We start from the raw sequence: 16,371 nt of genomic DNA on the forward strand, positions 1-16,371 counted from the left end.
GATCTTAGTGTAAAACAGTCAAAGTAAGGGCTGCTTTGGAGTCAAGTGATGCATACAAATGTAAATACAGAAAATGCTGCTTTGGCCTCAGTTTTATTTATTTATTAATGTCCCTGTTGCTAATCCTACTTGGAGCTGGCAGACCCAGATAAGCCTTAAAATCCTAACAGTTTGATCTTTGATAAATTAACTTTAAACTATTGGTTTTTTCCCCCATTTCAGCCTTCCAAATAATGTTTTCAGCCAAAATAATGGATCACAGCAAGTAAGTTTGTCTAAACTGTTTACTTAACATTTTTCTAAGTCTTTGCATCAAAAGTAAACTAATCTCAAATGCAGTTGCCTTGACCTCAGAATTTAGAACCTGTAGTAAATGGAAAGTTGGATCATTTGGTTCTCTTGGCCATAAATGTTAAGCTAATATGAACATTTACAAACCAAAGTAGAAAACCTTGTGTTCTCATTTTCAAGGCTTAAAAAACCCCAATGAAGGCAAAACTACATTTTTGCTTTGTATTTTGTCTTTCAAGAACTGGAGTGCGATGCCCGCCCTACCCTCAGTTACAGCAGTTCCTTCTGGGCCAGTCTTAGTTGAAATAGAAAACCTCCCACGGAGTCCCGGGACCAGCCAGCAAGACAAGAAATGGTGCGTCACTCTGGTCTCACTTTGCTCTGATTTGGAAATGATGAGTTATTGGTCATTTCACATACCTTTCCTGCAACTGATATTGTTCATATTTGTTTCTTCTAAGAAGAATATATTGTTGTGGGGGTCATAGATTGTTCTTTTCAGCCTAATTTGGATACTTTGTCAATTCATAATTTGCAGTCCAGGTGTTGCTGGGTAGCACCTTGCTATTGTGCACCCTCATTATGTGCTCCCGCAGTGAAGTGAGTTGAATGACTTGTCCTTCAATCAGGATTGTGCTCTAAGTTCTGGCCAGATGAGAAAAGCCATACTTTTCATTACTGCAGGCTTTTCTTCAAAAAAATTTATAAAACCATCAAGCTTCACAGCTGCAGGTTTTTGGTTTGTTTTTTGCAGTGACCAGGAGGGGTTCACTTAAGAAAATGGAAAAGGTTGCAAATAAGAGCTTATATTTCATTTAAATTCCTTTTCCTGATGGTCCAGGCTCTGGCTATCCATCAAGATAAGACCATATTACTTAGCTTCCAGCCCCATTCTGGCTCAAAAATACCTTTTGCTTCAAAGGGGACAATTTAATCTTGGAGAAAACCTTTTAATTCTCTCAGACACTTTGAAAAACTGCAGCATTACAGTGCAGTAGACTTAAAATTTATCTTAGGCTGTTCCATCCATGCAGTGAACCTTTGACATGTGATCATAATCTGATTTGTTTTGCTTTTGTACAACTTATTTATTTGATCTCATTTAATTTGTATGCTATTTAATTGTAAAGAAACATACTTCGAAGTGGTTATAACAGAGATACAGCAAGTATCGCTAATTTGAGGTCCTAATTGTTCAGATGTATTTGTCTTTTATGCAAACTTAGCTGATTGTATCTGTTGACTTAAAAATGCTCTTGACTTTGGCTTTATATCTGAGCTATGATCAAAAACATAATCAAAAGGTGCTTTCTCTTTTCTCTTGCCCTTGATTTATCCAGTGTCTGAAATTGGAGGTTTTTCTCTTGAGCTCTTGGTTGCTCTGTCAGTTTCTTCCTTCCCACTGGTGGTGATTGTAAGGTGGTGATACTTTATTTTTTAAATTCTGTTTTGCCTTATTGGTATGATGGCCTGTCTTGCATAAGCTCAGTATAACTGCTGTGCACATGCTTTTTGGTAACATTCTTGTGTGTGGTCTTTAGACTCCAGCTCCAAACAGCTCTGACTATGCTTTAACAGCCTTCTAGCGATTTATCAAGGAGTTGCTGCTTCTAAGAATATAAATGGTGTATTTAGAAATGTGCACAGCAGTGATTGTGCTGTGAATTGCAGAATTTGGAAAACTTCAATTTGCTCCCGTTCTCCTTCTAAAATGGGTGGGGAGCTGTAGACCTCCAGATGATGTTAAACTCCAAATCCCATTACCCCAAACTGTTACAATCAGTGATCAGGGATGGTGGGAGTTGCAGTCCAGCATCATATTGCTCGAGAGGTTTTCCCTTTTTTATACCCAGTACAATTGCGAAGAAAAGTAAGTGTGTGGTAACTTCAATTAAGGCTATTGCTACATGTAGTTCCCTTCATTAATATTAATTAAAATTTCAAAATGTGTATAATCACATATAGTATATACACATCTCTTCCACTGAGAGAAATTGCCAATTTGACTTCCCACCACAAGAGCCTGCTGTAAAATAGGCATATATGAGTCAATAGGGCGGTCAGATACAAAAGACAGTAGAGTGCCTGCACTTTTAATAGCTGTGTAAAAGAAGGAATTAATCATAGCAGGTACAGTTGGTTGCCCTATATATACATATGGGCTACACACTCCTATACCACTGCTATGTAAAAAAGGACCATTTTGGAAGTACGGTAGCTGTTACGAGCTACAGAAGCCTTAATAGATAAGAAAGGGTTGTTTTTCATCATAGTTCCTGTTCCATCAACCCCTGGATATTATAGCTTTTCCATCCATGTGTTGCAGTGGTCTATTCCAGACCTTAGTGGCACGAGGAGAACTTTTTAACCATAGCAGACGTGCATGTTTGATAAAACTTGTCACCCAACCTGTCTGTTTATCCTCGCCCTGTGTGCCTATACTGGCTGTGGGCGCTTGGAGGAAAACATGGACCATGTGTTCAGAACTTCAGGTGTAAGTTCGCTTCAGCAGTAGCCCAGTATGTGATATGGGCAGTATATCGAGTAGATCCTACATCACCTTGGGATTTTGTGGGGAAATCTGCACTCTTCCATTTCAGAATTAAATATTCATGAAGCAGCCTACATTTTTTTTATTCTGCACGGTACGGCCCAGTTCACAGATGATGTTAAAACATTAGTTTAATGCAAACATTAAATGCTCATTTTTGGCTTACTCCTCATAGTAACACCAGTGATGGTTCTTGCACAGCACTAAGCCAACATCTGGTTTTGTTTAATGGTGGAACAGCACAGCAGCAGTGGGAGAGGAGTAAAATGGACACTCGTGAGAATCCTGCCCCAGTATGCTGCTTGTTCACATTAAACAGGTGTTTGTTTCTAACTATGATTTAATGTTATACATGAACTCGGCATGTATGTATGCATTTTAACAGGTTGTGCTGCTATTCTCAGGAGTCAGGGGAAGGGGAAGCAGTAAAGAATTGTTTGGAGCTGTATGGTCAGTCAAGTGTGTTGCGTTCAGTCTGAAGTTTGGAATGAGATTAAGCTGGATGCATTGATGGAATGTGTGTCTCTGCTTGGAGGAGAGCGACTTGAATGTCTCAATGCTGCCTATGGGGCTTTCCTGCATCAACCTCTTATCCCTTTTAATTGGTCTGGTCCCACAGCTTGGCTTTGGTCTTGCTCCTTTCACTTCATCAGCCTTCTTTAGAGAATTTTTATTTAAGCTCAAAATTGTTAGAACTATGGTGCATTGAACTTCTTAATTTGGTAAAGGATCTGAAGATTTTTAAAGGAATGGTTCTTTGCATGTATGGAAACGTGGCTGTGTTTCATTATGTCATTTTTAGACATAATTTGAACTGCAGTGCTGACAGTGCCACTCAAAAGGATAATCAATGCAACACCATTCAGAGAGTTTACTATGGGTTCACATTTTTTATTGTGGAGGTTCCTAATCTATTGATTGTGAAGACAAGGATATTCAGTGTAAACTCCACAGTTAGGTTTGCACTTAGGTTTTACAGGATTGTCAAGGTTAATTCCTGATCATAAGGCACTATTGAAATCTTGCTCTGTGTTTAAGGGGCGAATGAGCAGCCTGTGTCTTCTCAAATTCACATTCAATTTTAAACATGTTTGTTGCTGCCTTGATAGTGGAACAGAGCAGATGTGGGGCCAGGATGTCAGGTGCTGGTGATCCATCTTCAGAGATTACCAGCTCCCATGAGAACAAAGAATAGGGCCATCTTGAGCAGACCTGCCCAGATGTTCCAAGTTCCACTCCTACCCTCCATTAGGCTAATAGACATTAGTCTAGGCTAACAGTGTGAACACCTGTAGGACCTTGTGTAGCTCTACATGCAAAGACTTCCACAAACTCTGGAACCCTGAAATTTATTGCTGGCAGCCATTATGATGAGCTGTTCATAAAATAAAGGTGGTGTTTGAATTCATACGGCAATGAACCAGATCCTCAGCATAAGAAACAGGAGTTGATTTGATTTGAAATTGCTTCTAAAGAAGGCTTCTTTGCAATAGGCTTGGTATCTTGCATGCTTTTCAAATCTCCTTTACTCTGATGTGCATATTCTTCCTGCGATGCTGCTTGATTGCATAGTGATGCGATTTTAGTGGAACATTACAACAGAACTGTCATACTGTATTTTCCAAAATGGAAAAGTTGATCAGTAGCGGTCTCACAACCATACTGATAGGCTTTCCCCCAGTCTTCATTGGATAGTTGTTGTACTGTCAGTAGAACTACAGGCTTTAGGGCACAAGCTTTGAATATGGTTAAATATTCAGTACACACATATACATGCGTACACCACACACTCCAGAAACCAGCCAAAGACTATCAGATACTCAAACTATCTAAGAAAAAAACCCTGAGAAAACTCCCCTCGTGTATACAGTAGCACCAAAAGTGGCATGGTACTGTTGAAAACAATAGTTATGACTGTTACTAATTATTAGATTGAAGGATTTAAGAATTCTAAAAGTCTTGTTCAGTTGAGTTGCCTTCCTTAGCTGGCTTTGGCAGCAACACTCAATTCAATCAAGTGTTCTGATCAAATTTAGTAGGAGTAAGTGTGGGAGACAGGAAGCCAAGCAAAGGTTTTTACTAATCTCCTGCATTCTTAGGCAGTTTCCTAGTCAAAACCCCCACAGGCATTATAGTTATCTTTTGCTGTCATCCAAAATGGGCCTTCCTAGGTTTTCTTTGAACACACTAAGCTTTTGGGATGTGCTTCATTCCATTTTAAAATCAGTGGTTATGCCAATAGGTAGGTGTAGAAGTTCAGATCTATAGATGCATTAATGCAGTTAATTTTAAAATACTTATTATTAGGAAATTTGGAATTCAGAACATAAAATAATGTGATTCTGAATCCAGCTAAAAAGCAAACTTCCTTGATGTGTAATATTAAGGAACCAAGTGTCCAAGATATCTTCAATATGGAGCAACTCCAGCTATGCTTATGGGCATTAATTAGCAGCAGAGCAGAGGAGAGAAATCTAGCCCTTCCTCTTTCTGAAGCGCTAAAGATTTTCTGTCATAACAAGATGGTTTTCCAAGACCATGCACTAATCAGAACTAGGCAAGTCCAGGACAGCTTCATTCATTAACACACTATGTCTGTGTTAATGTTGAAAATTGCCCGCATCCAAGAAGATTGATTTTGCAATTTCCTAAAATGAAATTTGGGCACAGAAAAATGGCAGAAGCCATGCCAAGCAAGCAGGATCCAGATCAGTTAATTCTGAATAACATGTGCATGATGTGCGTGAAATACTCTTGTTTTTCCCTGGCCATGTTCGCATGCCATGTTAAACCATGGTTTAAGCATTATGTGGATAAGCCTTCCTGAGCTCAGAGCGCCAGGCTTCTGCATTTTCCCCCTCCCCTCACTTGTGCAGCAAGGATGAGGACTTCTGCTGTGTTATCTTTGCTGCTTACCATTGCATATGAGCCAGAGGTCCTGGTTTAAAACAAACAATACAGCAATTAGTTACACATGCAAACTTCATAATCCATGGTTTGAAGTTGACTTGTTCAGAAACTAATCATGCGAACTGGGCCACAGTGTTTATGGTGAGCTTCTTCATCATTCTTCTTTGCTTCAGACTCAAAAACTATTTTCTGATACATCAAAGTAGTTCTCCTGTTAAGAGTAGTATGTTTGTCCTAAATGTTTAACTGTGTCATTTAAATCCTTTAACGCTGCTGTGGCTATCAGGTGTTTTGCTTATAGAAGGAATATAGTGTTAAGCCTGCACATTTAGGCAAATCTATAGCCATTCATATTATAGTAAGCCATGATAAGCCAGTGGGCTGGATAGGTATCTGCATTCATTTCTAATTTCATTTTCTGAATGGAGTAGATGCCATATGAAAAAGTGGGAGAGTATTCAAATTAACTGTTGCATTGGTCACCCTGAAACCAGCATGACGTCGTAGCAGCGGTGAAGGGTTTGACTTGACAGTCCACAGTTTCATTTCATTAAACCACGCGTTGTGCTTGCTGCTAAACAAGTTTGTTCTTGCTAGTCTGCCACTTCCTCAGCTACCTCTTGCTCCTTCCATTCTCTCTCCTTATTTGTGTCTAGATACTAACTGTGCCTCATCCCATTCCCCAAACCAATCCAGGCCCCATGATGCTGGTGACTGCTGTCAACGTGGTGGAAGTGCATGGAACGCGTGGTCCCCACCCTCGGCCCACTCAGTGGATAGACACCACTACCGTGACTTTGTCCGTGACCGCAATGTGAAGAATGCAGGAATGTACAGACAGGCTTTTGGTTCTGTTGTCCAAACCTCTGTGACTGACCTGTAGGACTTTTGACCTTTAGGAAGCCTTGATTGTTCCCTGTGACACCCTGGAACTTTGAAGGACAGGAGAAGACATCTTTTAAAAATAATTAACCTATGTGCTGAAACACCTAAATATGAAGGAATAGCTTTCTAGGTATTTCTCTTTCCACTTAAGAGAAAATACCTTAAGTTTTTTCTTAGTGGAAGAAAGGTTTAAATAGCTTCCTTGGTTATAACAAAGCTGCATATTCTAACCATAGAAACTATATTTTGTTCTCAAAGCGTTTCAAGTAAGCTACCATGAGCGGTTTAATTGTGCCTGACATGATCTTTTAACTGTTTTATATTTTTTAAAAAATAGAGGAGATGGCAACTGGCAGGTGAAGGCTGCTCCTTTTTAGTTCTTCTGCACTTTTAATTATGTGCCTAACTGGATATTAAATAGAATTATACTTTTGATATTAAAAATAAAAAGCTTTTAAGGAAACCTGAAGGACCTCTAAGTAGGTTGTCTGAGAGTGTCTTTCTGAGATGTTTTGCTTGTATGCAAAAACCTGTTCAATTGTGTTTTCTGGAAAAGCATGTCAGCTTGCCAGTATCCTTATTGGTGTGACCAGTTCAGGTTGTATGATGTAGCTGCATGTGACCAGTTTTCTTCTGCTTCAAAAATGCTAGTTCAACAATGCAGTAACAGCAAAAAGAAGGACTCATGAGCCATTTACATATCCTTCATTCCTCCCTTATCTTCTTTGGAAGAAAAATTGTTCTGCAGCCTTCCCAGCTTCCCACATGTCAGTTTGAAGTCCATGACACTAGATAATTCATCCCTTAGAGCTTTTTCTAATTTGAAGGCACAGGCATCTAGGAGGCTGCAGAGCACTGGAAAAATGTTTACTGTAAAGAAAAACAAAGAAAACTAAAGCCAACTTGCAACAATAAGCTAAATTCAATCCTGCACCAACAAAATTCTAAAGAAAACAGAAGCCTCTTTTGCAAGGGAAGAAAAAATAGGAGGGCACAGAGGTTGGCACAGCTCTACTTTGCACTGCATAGATGCAATGTTAAATCACCTAGAAGGGTTGTATAGGGTTTATTTGTAGTCACTCCATTGAAATGTCAGGTGATGCATAGCAATGATTGCTCTGGATTAGAGAAGCTTGGAGTTAAACAATAACAAAGCTTAAAAACAAAAGTTGAAAAATAACCACCTTTATCAAGGTACACTTCCTTTGTGGTTATTTGCTATATATGACGGGTATTGTAAGTCACTTAAAGATAAATAAACATTAAAAGGAGTTCAGGGCATCTAAGCCAAGTCAGTTACTAGCCTCACTTTTTGCCAGCCCCTAGAGGTATCAAAAGACTTAAAAAGAGGCTCATGCTGCCCTGAGCACAGGGCAGGGTTGGATTAGAAAAATGTGTCCCTCTCCCAAATCCTGCCACCCTCTGCTCTCAGTGTTACACTGCCTGTGTGGAGCTCCCTCTTCCATTTTGTTAGGGGGATCTCTACTTATGGAAGCCCACAGACAATCCCTAAATGGAGCATTCCAGGAAGGGGGCTGAGCTGACCCAAAATCTTCTGGATCTCAACATGGGCCCGCTGCGATCACTTGATGCTTTTGCCTGCCTTCTGCCCAGGCCAGTTTAAGTGATGTGGCTGTGTACACACTTGCAAACTGCTCATCATTATGATTGGAAGAGGGAGACGTTGTGAAACATAGGAACCTTAGAGGCTACAACACATCATTTCCCCATCCTGAATGGAAGCCTGCGCACACAGCACAGAATACTTTCTCAACATTTGTTAAGTAGGATGCATTCTAAACGTACTGTATCTCCCAGATCTTAAAACCCATCGGCAGCCACCTCTTTGGCGCATACCTCTTTATATGTGTGGATCGAGGCACTAATTCAAACATGGTGTTAGAAATGTACTAGAAAAATCACACCTTGTTTTGTTTCCTAATATCAGCCAGCCATGGTGGACATGATGCATATATTGTGGCCAGAAGTTCCCTCTCTCACACACACCATTATGGTTAGCATAGCACTTTGCGTATCTTTGCTGGCTACAGGATGTTCTCCTCCCTGTTAACTATACTGTGCATTCTCTTGCGGGAGAGTGCACTATAGTTTGGGAACCACAGCACTACAAGGTAATGTATTAATCTCCATTTTGTGAAAATCAACGAATGAAATGGAAGTTGAGAACCAGTGAAATCAATAAAGCAGCCTAACTTCTTAGATTGTTTTCTATGGGAGAGCAGCAGTTCTCTTCATCACAGAAGATAACTTCTTTCCCATTCCACCCTCTGGGTCTCCTCCCTCCCTACTCCCCACCTACATAAAATGTGGCTGAGATCTGCAAGTTATCCACCCCAGACTTGCACAAAGCTTTGGTGAGAATTGCACTAGAGATTTGGGTTGGGATGTCATCAATATTCTGATGACACTTGGCTACATCTTTTGTGTACATGTTCTGATTCCAGAGCAGTGGTGTTTCTGAAAATAGTGATTAGTATCAGAACTAAAGTGGATGGGGGCAACCAAACTTAAAGCAGACGTGATAGCAGTCCTGTTGCTTAGAGGGTCTGGAAGTATGAGAGTAAGCTGCTCTGGATAATGTTCCAGTCTCTTAGAGATCAGGTTCACAAGTTGCATTTCCTTCTGGATTTCCCAAGTGGTGGGGGTGCTTTTTATCAGCTTTAGTTTGTATACCAGCGATTACTGGTTTTTTCAAGTCCTATGTCCACAGATTGTATGCCATATATAGTCTCTGTGCTATTAAAAAGTGGAGAAATTGGGTGGGTGGGACATACAGATGAATTATGCATAATGATCTACAGCAGGTGAGTGGATCTGACATTTGCTGCTGCACTGCAACATGTGCAGGTGAACTGGGTCAAGCAACCATTAAAAATAAAAGTTAAGATGGCAGGGATGCCCACCCCTTCCAGTGCATAACCACATCCTTTTTCTTTCCCCACCTTCTGCAGGTTGGAGAATGAGCTTCTGAAACAGGAACCTTTTGTACTATTTGGCTTCCCATAAGATTTAGAACCCTGGATAATCAAAGTTCTAAGTCATGGGGGGAAACTCCATGAGTACAGGATCTCCCTGCTTTAAAAGTTTGCCCTCATGCACCAGAGGGCATAGAGACAGATGGTATGGAACCTTTGGCCCTCCAGTCATTGCTGAACTGCAAACATGACCAATGGCCACAGGTGGTGGGAGCTGGTAGTTCATGAATATCTGAAGAGCCAAAGCTTCCCCATACCAGGGGATAGAGTTTTGAGCCTTCCCTTGCTCTCCTTAGCTGTTTGTTATATGAAGAAACTGAACAGCCAAATAGAGTCAGTGAAGAAGGTTTTTCTTTGATACATGGTAACTTCATGAGATGATCATCATGAAATGTAATCAAAGGTTGCAGTTTTCCCAGTCTAGGTTGGGGAAGGTATTATAGCAAGGGTGGTGTTTTATCATGTGTATTTGGGAAGAGTGCTGCAGGAAAATGGAAGTGAAAGATGTTACCGCAATAATTATTGTGACATGAAGAGTAAAAGAGAAGTGCTGTGTACTAAAGATTGTAAGGAGGATGAACAGAACACTTCCATTCTATTTCTTAGAATTGTTGTTGTTGGCATCAGTCTATCTTGAAAGACAATGGAGCACACCTCTGGGGGCAAAGCCAAACCGCCAGAGAATCACAGCTGTGGCTGTGGCTGCAGTAACTACTGCCTCCTACATTGTTTTTGCTGTGTTAGCAGCACCAAAGTGATCTCTCCAGGGCGCAAGCCTGGGCGGTGTGTATGGACGTCTTGGGACAACATTAATTACATAAGATTGCCATCTGTATCCAGATCTTTTAAAAACAACTGTGAAAAAGCATCTGCATTATTAGCATGCCAGCTTCATTACAGATCAGGAAAAGCGCACATCAGTGGTTGCCAAATTGGAGTGCTTTGTTTAAAAATGCAAATAAACACTTGCTTAGGTGTTCGTGGTTTGCCTGACAGGAAAAGGTGGGTACCACAAGAATGTTCACATTCTAGAAAATAATTGTGTAATATCTGAGAGGGCCTCAGTCATAGCTAGCACGGTGTTATGCTATTTATTTAAAGGATTATACTCTGCCTGGAGGAAAAAGCCCTCTCAAGGTAGCTTACAGAAATCTTTAAAAGCACATGCAAATGCCTGACGAATCCATACACTTTGTGATTTTTTAAATTTTATTTTTAATGCTGGGTTGGAGCTTAAGGAGCCCTGCAGTTGTACTTGCATAGCACACAGCAGAAGGAGGGAACCCTTTTTCAGCTTGAACACCACATTTCCTTGTTGGCAACTTTTGGGGGCGCTGCATGGTGGATGGGGCAGAGCCATAGGTGAATGGATATGACCCTTCTCTTTTCTAGTCATGCAGAAGTCAGAGGTTTCTGAGCACTCATCTCTCTATCCAGGCAAGTAAGAGGCATCATTATCTCAGTTCAAGGACTTCATTCCAGCAAAGCAAAAGGACTTAGGGAGGGCCTAGATCAAAAACGGTGTGGGTTGTCCTGAGGGCTGCATCAAGAGGCTCCTAGGCCTAAAGTTCCCCACCCTTGCTGCAGAAGCTTGCTTTGAATTGTTTGTGCCTAAAACCTTGTTTCCTTTTCATATCCCATGTAGTGTGCCCCTGATTGTTGACTTACTGGATAACAAGGAATTGTTGGAAACTTGTATTGACAATACTACTGATTTTCCTCCTGCCGGAGGGTCAGCTGAAGCTTTGGAACAAACGGGTCTTGGTTTCACTGCTCTTGGCACAAAGGAGCAACCCTCCGACAAGGCGGATCCTGTTGGTAAGGAAATGCCTGGTAGAATGGGAATTATTGGGACATTTAAAATACCTGCTTACTTGTCTGTGATACTGCAAAGTATCTGCAAAGTATCTGAAACGCTGTAACGTTCAACAAGGATTGTGATCCTTCCTAACCTACCAACGTGAGCTTATCTGCAACAGACCACAGTTCTTAACAAAACAGTAGGATTTCCAGATGCTTCTAGCTGGTGCATATGCAATACTCATGTGTGGCTGCACAGACGATGTTAAAAAAGCAGATAAATTACAGAATTACAGAAAAGTGTAATCCTGGTTTTAATAATTGACAGAAATGACAAAAGATTTTCAGAGCGCCATTCCAGTCTTAGGTTGACTTACATCCTATCTCTATTTGAGCAGGTGAGGATGCATCATTGAAACTCAAGCGGCTGGAAGCAGAACTCAACCCTTTGCTGGTTTCCCAGTCCAACATAAACATCAACAAACAGGTACTGAGTGTTCATTCCTCCCAAAGTTACTGAGTGTAAAGTTTAGGTTTCAGTGAAATTTGTTACTTTCCTGCTCTTTAGCCCTGCCTATATTCTGTTTTTGGAAAACCCCTGTAAAAGCTAACTAGATGCATGTGTGAATCTGATAGAAATTCTCTGGGATCTTCCTGAATAACCTAGACTGGTTTACAGTCTGAGAGGTAGCAGTTGGCACCATATCTTGTTGGGAATACAGCTCCTTTAATTGAGAACAGATTTCCTCTTAAGACAGACAGCTTCTTGCAGGACAATTTCAGCCCCAAGGAGTCTCCATGCTAGCGCATGAGAAAAACTCCAGGTTACTGGCTCCCTGACCAAACAGAAGAACCAAGTGCATTTCCGTGAGTGATGTGGAGCTGAACATCTGCTCCCACTCTGAGGCCCAGGTCATGTTCTCTAAAATAATTCACATGCAACAATCCGTCTTAGCAGCATCAAGGAAATACTGTATGTGCTGACAAGGTCCACTAGATGCCAGCAATTCATGGGAACACAGGGGATATTTTTTCGATCCCTGTGCTCATGCAAGTCACCACCAGAAACTTTTGGGGTTTCAGCAATTCACAACACACTTTTTTCTTTTGCCTGGTTTGGTGGGGATTTTGGTGCTTTAAGTCTACAACAAACAAGCATGTTAGTGTGACTCTTGTCATCCAGCTGCATGCATACCTTCTGCAACCAACAAACAGATTATATCAATGGGGGAGAGGGAAACTAACATCATATTCCTCCTCCACTGTTCTTGGAATCAACTCCAGCACAGAATCTTCTTTCTTCTAGCTAGCAGTGATAATGAAGGAAAGCCTGTGACTAGTTACTCCTCCATCATTCCTAGATCTAGCTAAAACTCAACAACAGCAGACAGAATCCCGCATGGCCTTTTAATCATCTAATTGCTGTGAGACCACCGTGGGAGCCAATTTTTGGTTGAAAAGCAGGATGAAAAGGCAATGAGCTAATAAATAATGGGTCTTTTTTGCTCGCTCTTTAGTTGGCAGGAGATGCAGAGCATTGTAGCTTACTGAGAGTATTGAGGAACATGCAGGTCCTCATGGTTGTTTCTGTTTTCTGGCCTATGTTGAAGCACCTCACAAGGAAAAAGTAGTTACTTCTGAATGCTCACGTTTTCCTCAATGGCTTTCATCTGCCTTGTGCACAGTTCATGGCTAGTGTATTATAAAGATTACAGAGTCTGTAAGAAGATTAGCCTTGGGGTTCTTTTCTGATGGCTCTTCCTCATAAACAGAGGTAAACACACTCAATCCTGATCAGTGTCTAAGTCTGTTTTTTATTGTGCTTCAGCTTTAAAAAATGAAGAAAACAAGACCTCAAGTGATTAAGGAAATGAAGGTGTCTCAAACGATAATTAAACTAAAAATATGCGGACCCCCATGAGTATAGGTTATTTGTTCAACTTATGTATTCAGTTTATATTAACAAACAAATGCCATATGAATAGAACTAATGATTTTGTGCATGTTGGTACTGGCATAAACTAGGTTCTGTGTTAGGGAATCTTACACTGTGATTAAAAAGTGTGGAGGGTTATAGCTGCCTTTGCATAACTGATGTGTGGATTTTTCAACATTAGACTATCCTATGCAGGGAACCCTTAAATCCAGAACAGATCACCATGTACTTAACCTGTTTTGTTACCATTAAATGGATTCTTTTAAGAGTGCCAAGTTATGTTTTCTTTTCCTCAGTGAAGGTGCAACTCATTTAAGCTTTATAAATCATCATTTTCTTTGCACCCAGAAGCACAAAGTAACACAGGAACCCTGTGTTACTCGCTGCCATTTCAAATACTTACAAAATTGTGAATTTAATGCTCATATACAATAATGTAGATGTGGCCTAACTTAATTGTAGCTTTTAAACTTTTTAGAAAAGTTTTTTTGCAGAAATGCTTGTATGTTTTATTTCATTTTGTACCTTTTTCCATAGGCTGGGGGTGGCTCCACAGCCATTTGTAGCATCTGTCCCTCACTGCTCAACTTATTTCCTTCCCACACTAACCTTAACCCTCCTTATGTACAAAATAGTAAAAGTAAAGGTAAAGGTACCCCTGCCCGTACGGGCCAGCCTTGACAGACTCTGGGGTTGTGCGCCCATCTCACTTAAGAGGCCAAGGGCCAGCGCTGTCCGGAGACACTTCCGGGTCACGTGGCCAGCGTGACATCGCTGCTCTGGCGAGCCAGAGCCGCACACGGAAACGCCATTTACCTTCCCGCTGGTAAGCGGTCCCTATTTATCTACTTGCACCCGGAGGTGCTTTCGAACTGCTAGGTTGGCAGGCGCTAGGACCGAGCAGCGGGAGCGCACCCCACCGCAGGGATTCGAACCACCGACCTTTCAATCGGCAAGTCCTAGGCGCTGAGGCTTTAACCCACAGCGCCACCTGCGTCCCCTAATGTACAAAATATTCATATAGCAAATAAGCAATTGTACCCTAGGGCTAAAACTTGCTAATTTTCTGGACTTCTCAAAATGGTTTAATACTTTACTATTACTTATGATAGCATAATGTAGGGTTAATGCTGAAGTCTTGTGGGAGGACAGACCTTCCAACAAGCTCAGCAGCAAGATGAGAACCACAAACCATTGGCTCTCTATTTAGCTGTAGAGGTTTTATCTCACTGCAGTGGGTCCTATAACTTCCCCCCAAATGGCATTCTGAAATACCTTCAGATTCCTTTCATAAACTGATGATGCAAATAGTTTAAAATTCAGTTTGCTTTGCCAGCATTTATTTTCTTGCGTTAGGACGGCAGTGAAATATTTTGTTGGAAAATAATCTCCCTGTTTCATGTTTGAAACTGTAGTATGAATGGCCCTATTCTTACAAGAGAGTTGCTGTTGTTTTTGGCAGCTTGCTGGACTGGAAGCTTGCAAGGTTGGCAGTGCCAAGATCTAGACAATCATGCTGGCACTGAAGGGAGCAATTAATTTCTAAATGCACAGGCATTCCAGTTTCTTGAGTTTCTGGAATGTAGGGAACAATGCAAGTAAAACTTCATTAGTGATTTTTTTTAAAATGGTATTTTGTAAGATAGATACTGAGCAGTAGGTGGAAAAAAGTAGCTTGAAAACATGACTAAACTCCATAAACACACCCACAGCTGGAGAAGCACATCAGAACGACTCTGCTGCTCTGGGACCAAGTCAGCTCTTCTGAGTCCTACTTTCTCTCTGGAACCCTTTGTGTTTGAGTTCACTTTTAAGGGCATTCTACAGGGGAGGGGGGAATTGTTCTATTGAAATCCAACTCTTGGAAGATCAAACAGCAGACAGATTAAATAATCTGGACTTCACTCAGCAACCATTGTGTCTACAAATCACTATAATTCTGGTTGGAAGGCAGAAAGAAACCAGAGAGGCAAAAAGAATATTGCCTCTCCCCATTTGGACATCAACAAGGAAGAGGAAGGAGAAGAGGAGGGAGCTCATTTGGATAAAATAGTATCTTAACAGGAAATGGATTTTTAATGTGGAGGTAAAATTGGAAAATTACTTTTTGCTACAAGCATTTACAAAGTTTATGGGAATCAAAAATTTCCCCCCTCACCCTGGCCCCAGTACCTTTTATTTTGTTTATTTATCAATACTTTATCCCACCTTTGCTCCCAAGGAGCTCAAGGCAGCATATACAGTTCTTTCTCCCTATTTTATCCGCACAACAACCCTTAGGTAGGTTAGCCTGAAAGACTGTGACTGGCCCAAGATCACCCAGTGAGTTTCATGGCTGAGAAAGGATTTAACCCTGGTCTCCCAGGTTTAACACTCTAACCACTATACCATACTCACTCTCTGTGTTTCCCTTTTTATCCCAGTTGTATACCTGCACTAATAAGCATGTGTTAATGAGCATGTGCCCCTCCGGTTTGGCTCTGGTTTCTTAATACAGTGTGTGTTCCAAAACATTAGCAAGCAGACCTTGTTCCTAGTCAGAGCTTTTGCAAAATGTTCCAAATTCTTTATACTGCAGTTGAAACCACACATCTCTGATTGCACAGGCTTTTCTCCAGTACACTATGTATTCAGTCCTGCTTGTCTGTTTGAAGCATAATTATTTACCTGTTCTGGTTTTGTGACCCCTGTTTGTGTGTCCTCAGTGCTGCTCCCGGTGGCTATTAATCTACCTAGATTCTCCCTAGAGAGATGCTGCTAATTAATGCACCTCTGTCACTTTGTAGCAGGAGGTGGTGAAGCTGACAGAGAAATGTCTCAACAATGCCATTGAGAGTCCAGTGAGTGCCTCTGTACGGCTGCCTCCAGACATCAAGAGCAACATTCTGAAGGCCCAGGCCGAGGCAGTGAACAAGGTAAGTGCTGTAATCCAAGCGTTTGCCATTGTGATCAGTAAATGCACATTTCTGCAGTATTTTCTTTGAGTGACTTAGATCTTGCAA

The 16,371-nt window shown here is 41.1% G+C and overlaps 1 protein-coding gene across 1 annotated transcript in view; it reads left to right on the top strand.

Moving 5' to 3' along the window:
- Window positions 1-16,371, top strand: part of EPB41L5 (erythrocyte membrane protein band 4.1 like 5) — a 56,191-nt gene that overhangs the window by 27,676 nt on the left and 12,144 nt on the right. The window contains exons 15-19 of the mRNA XM_081885636.1: window positions 223-265; window positions 531-646; window positions 11,279-11,451; window positions 11,832-11,920; window positions 16,156-16,284. Of these exons, the coding sequence (XP_081741762.1) occupies window positions 223-265; window positions 531-646; window positions 11,279-11,451; window positions 11,832-11,920; window positions 16,156-16,284 (550 nt within the window). The remainder of the gene's footprint in view (window positions 1-222; window positions 266-530; window positions 647-11,278; window positions 11,452-11,831; window positions 11,921-16,155; window positions 16,285-16,371) is intronic.

This window comes from Podarcis melisellensis (assembly GCF_964234715.1).
Source record: "Podarcis melisellensis genome assembly, chromosome: 1".
Taxonomy (NCBI): Eukaryota; Metazoa; Chordata; class Lepidosauria; order Squamata; family Lacertidae; genus Podarcis; species Podarcis melisellensis.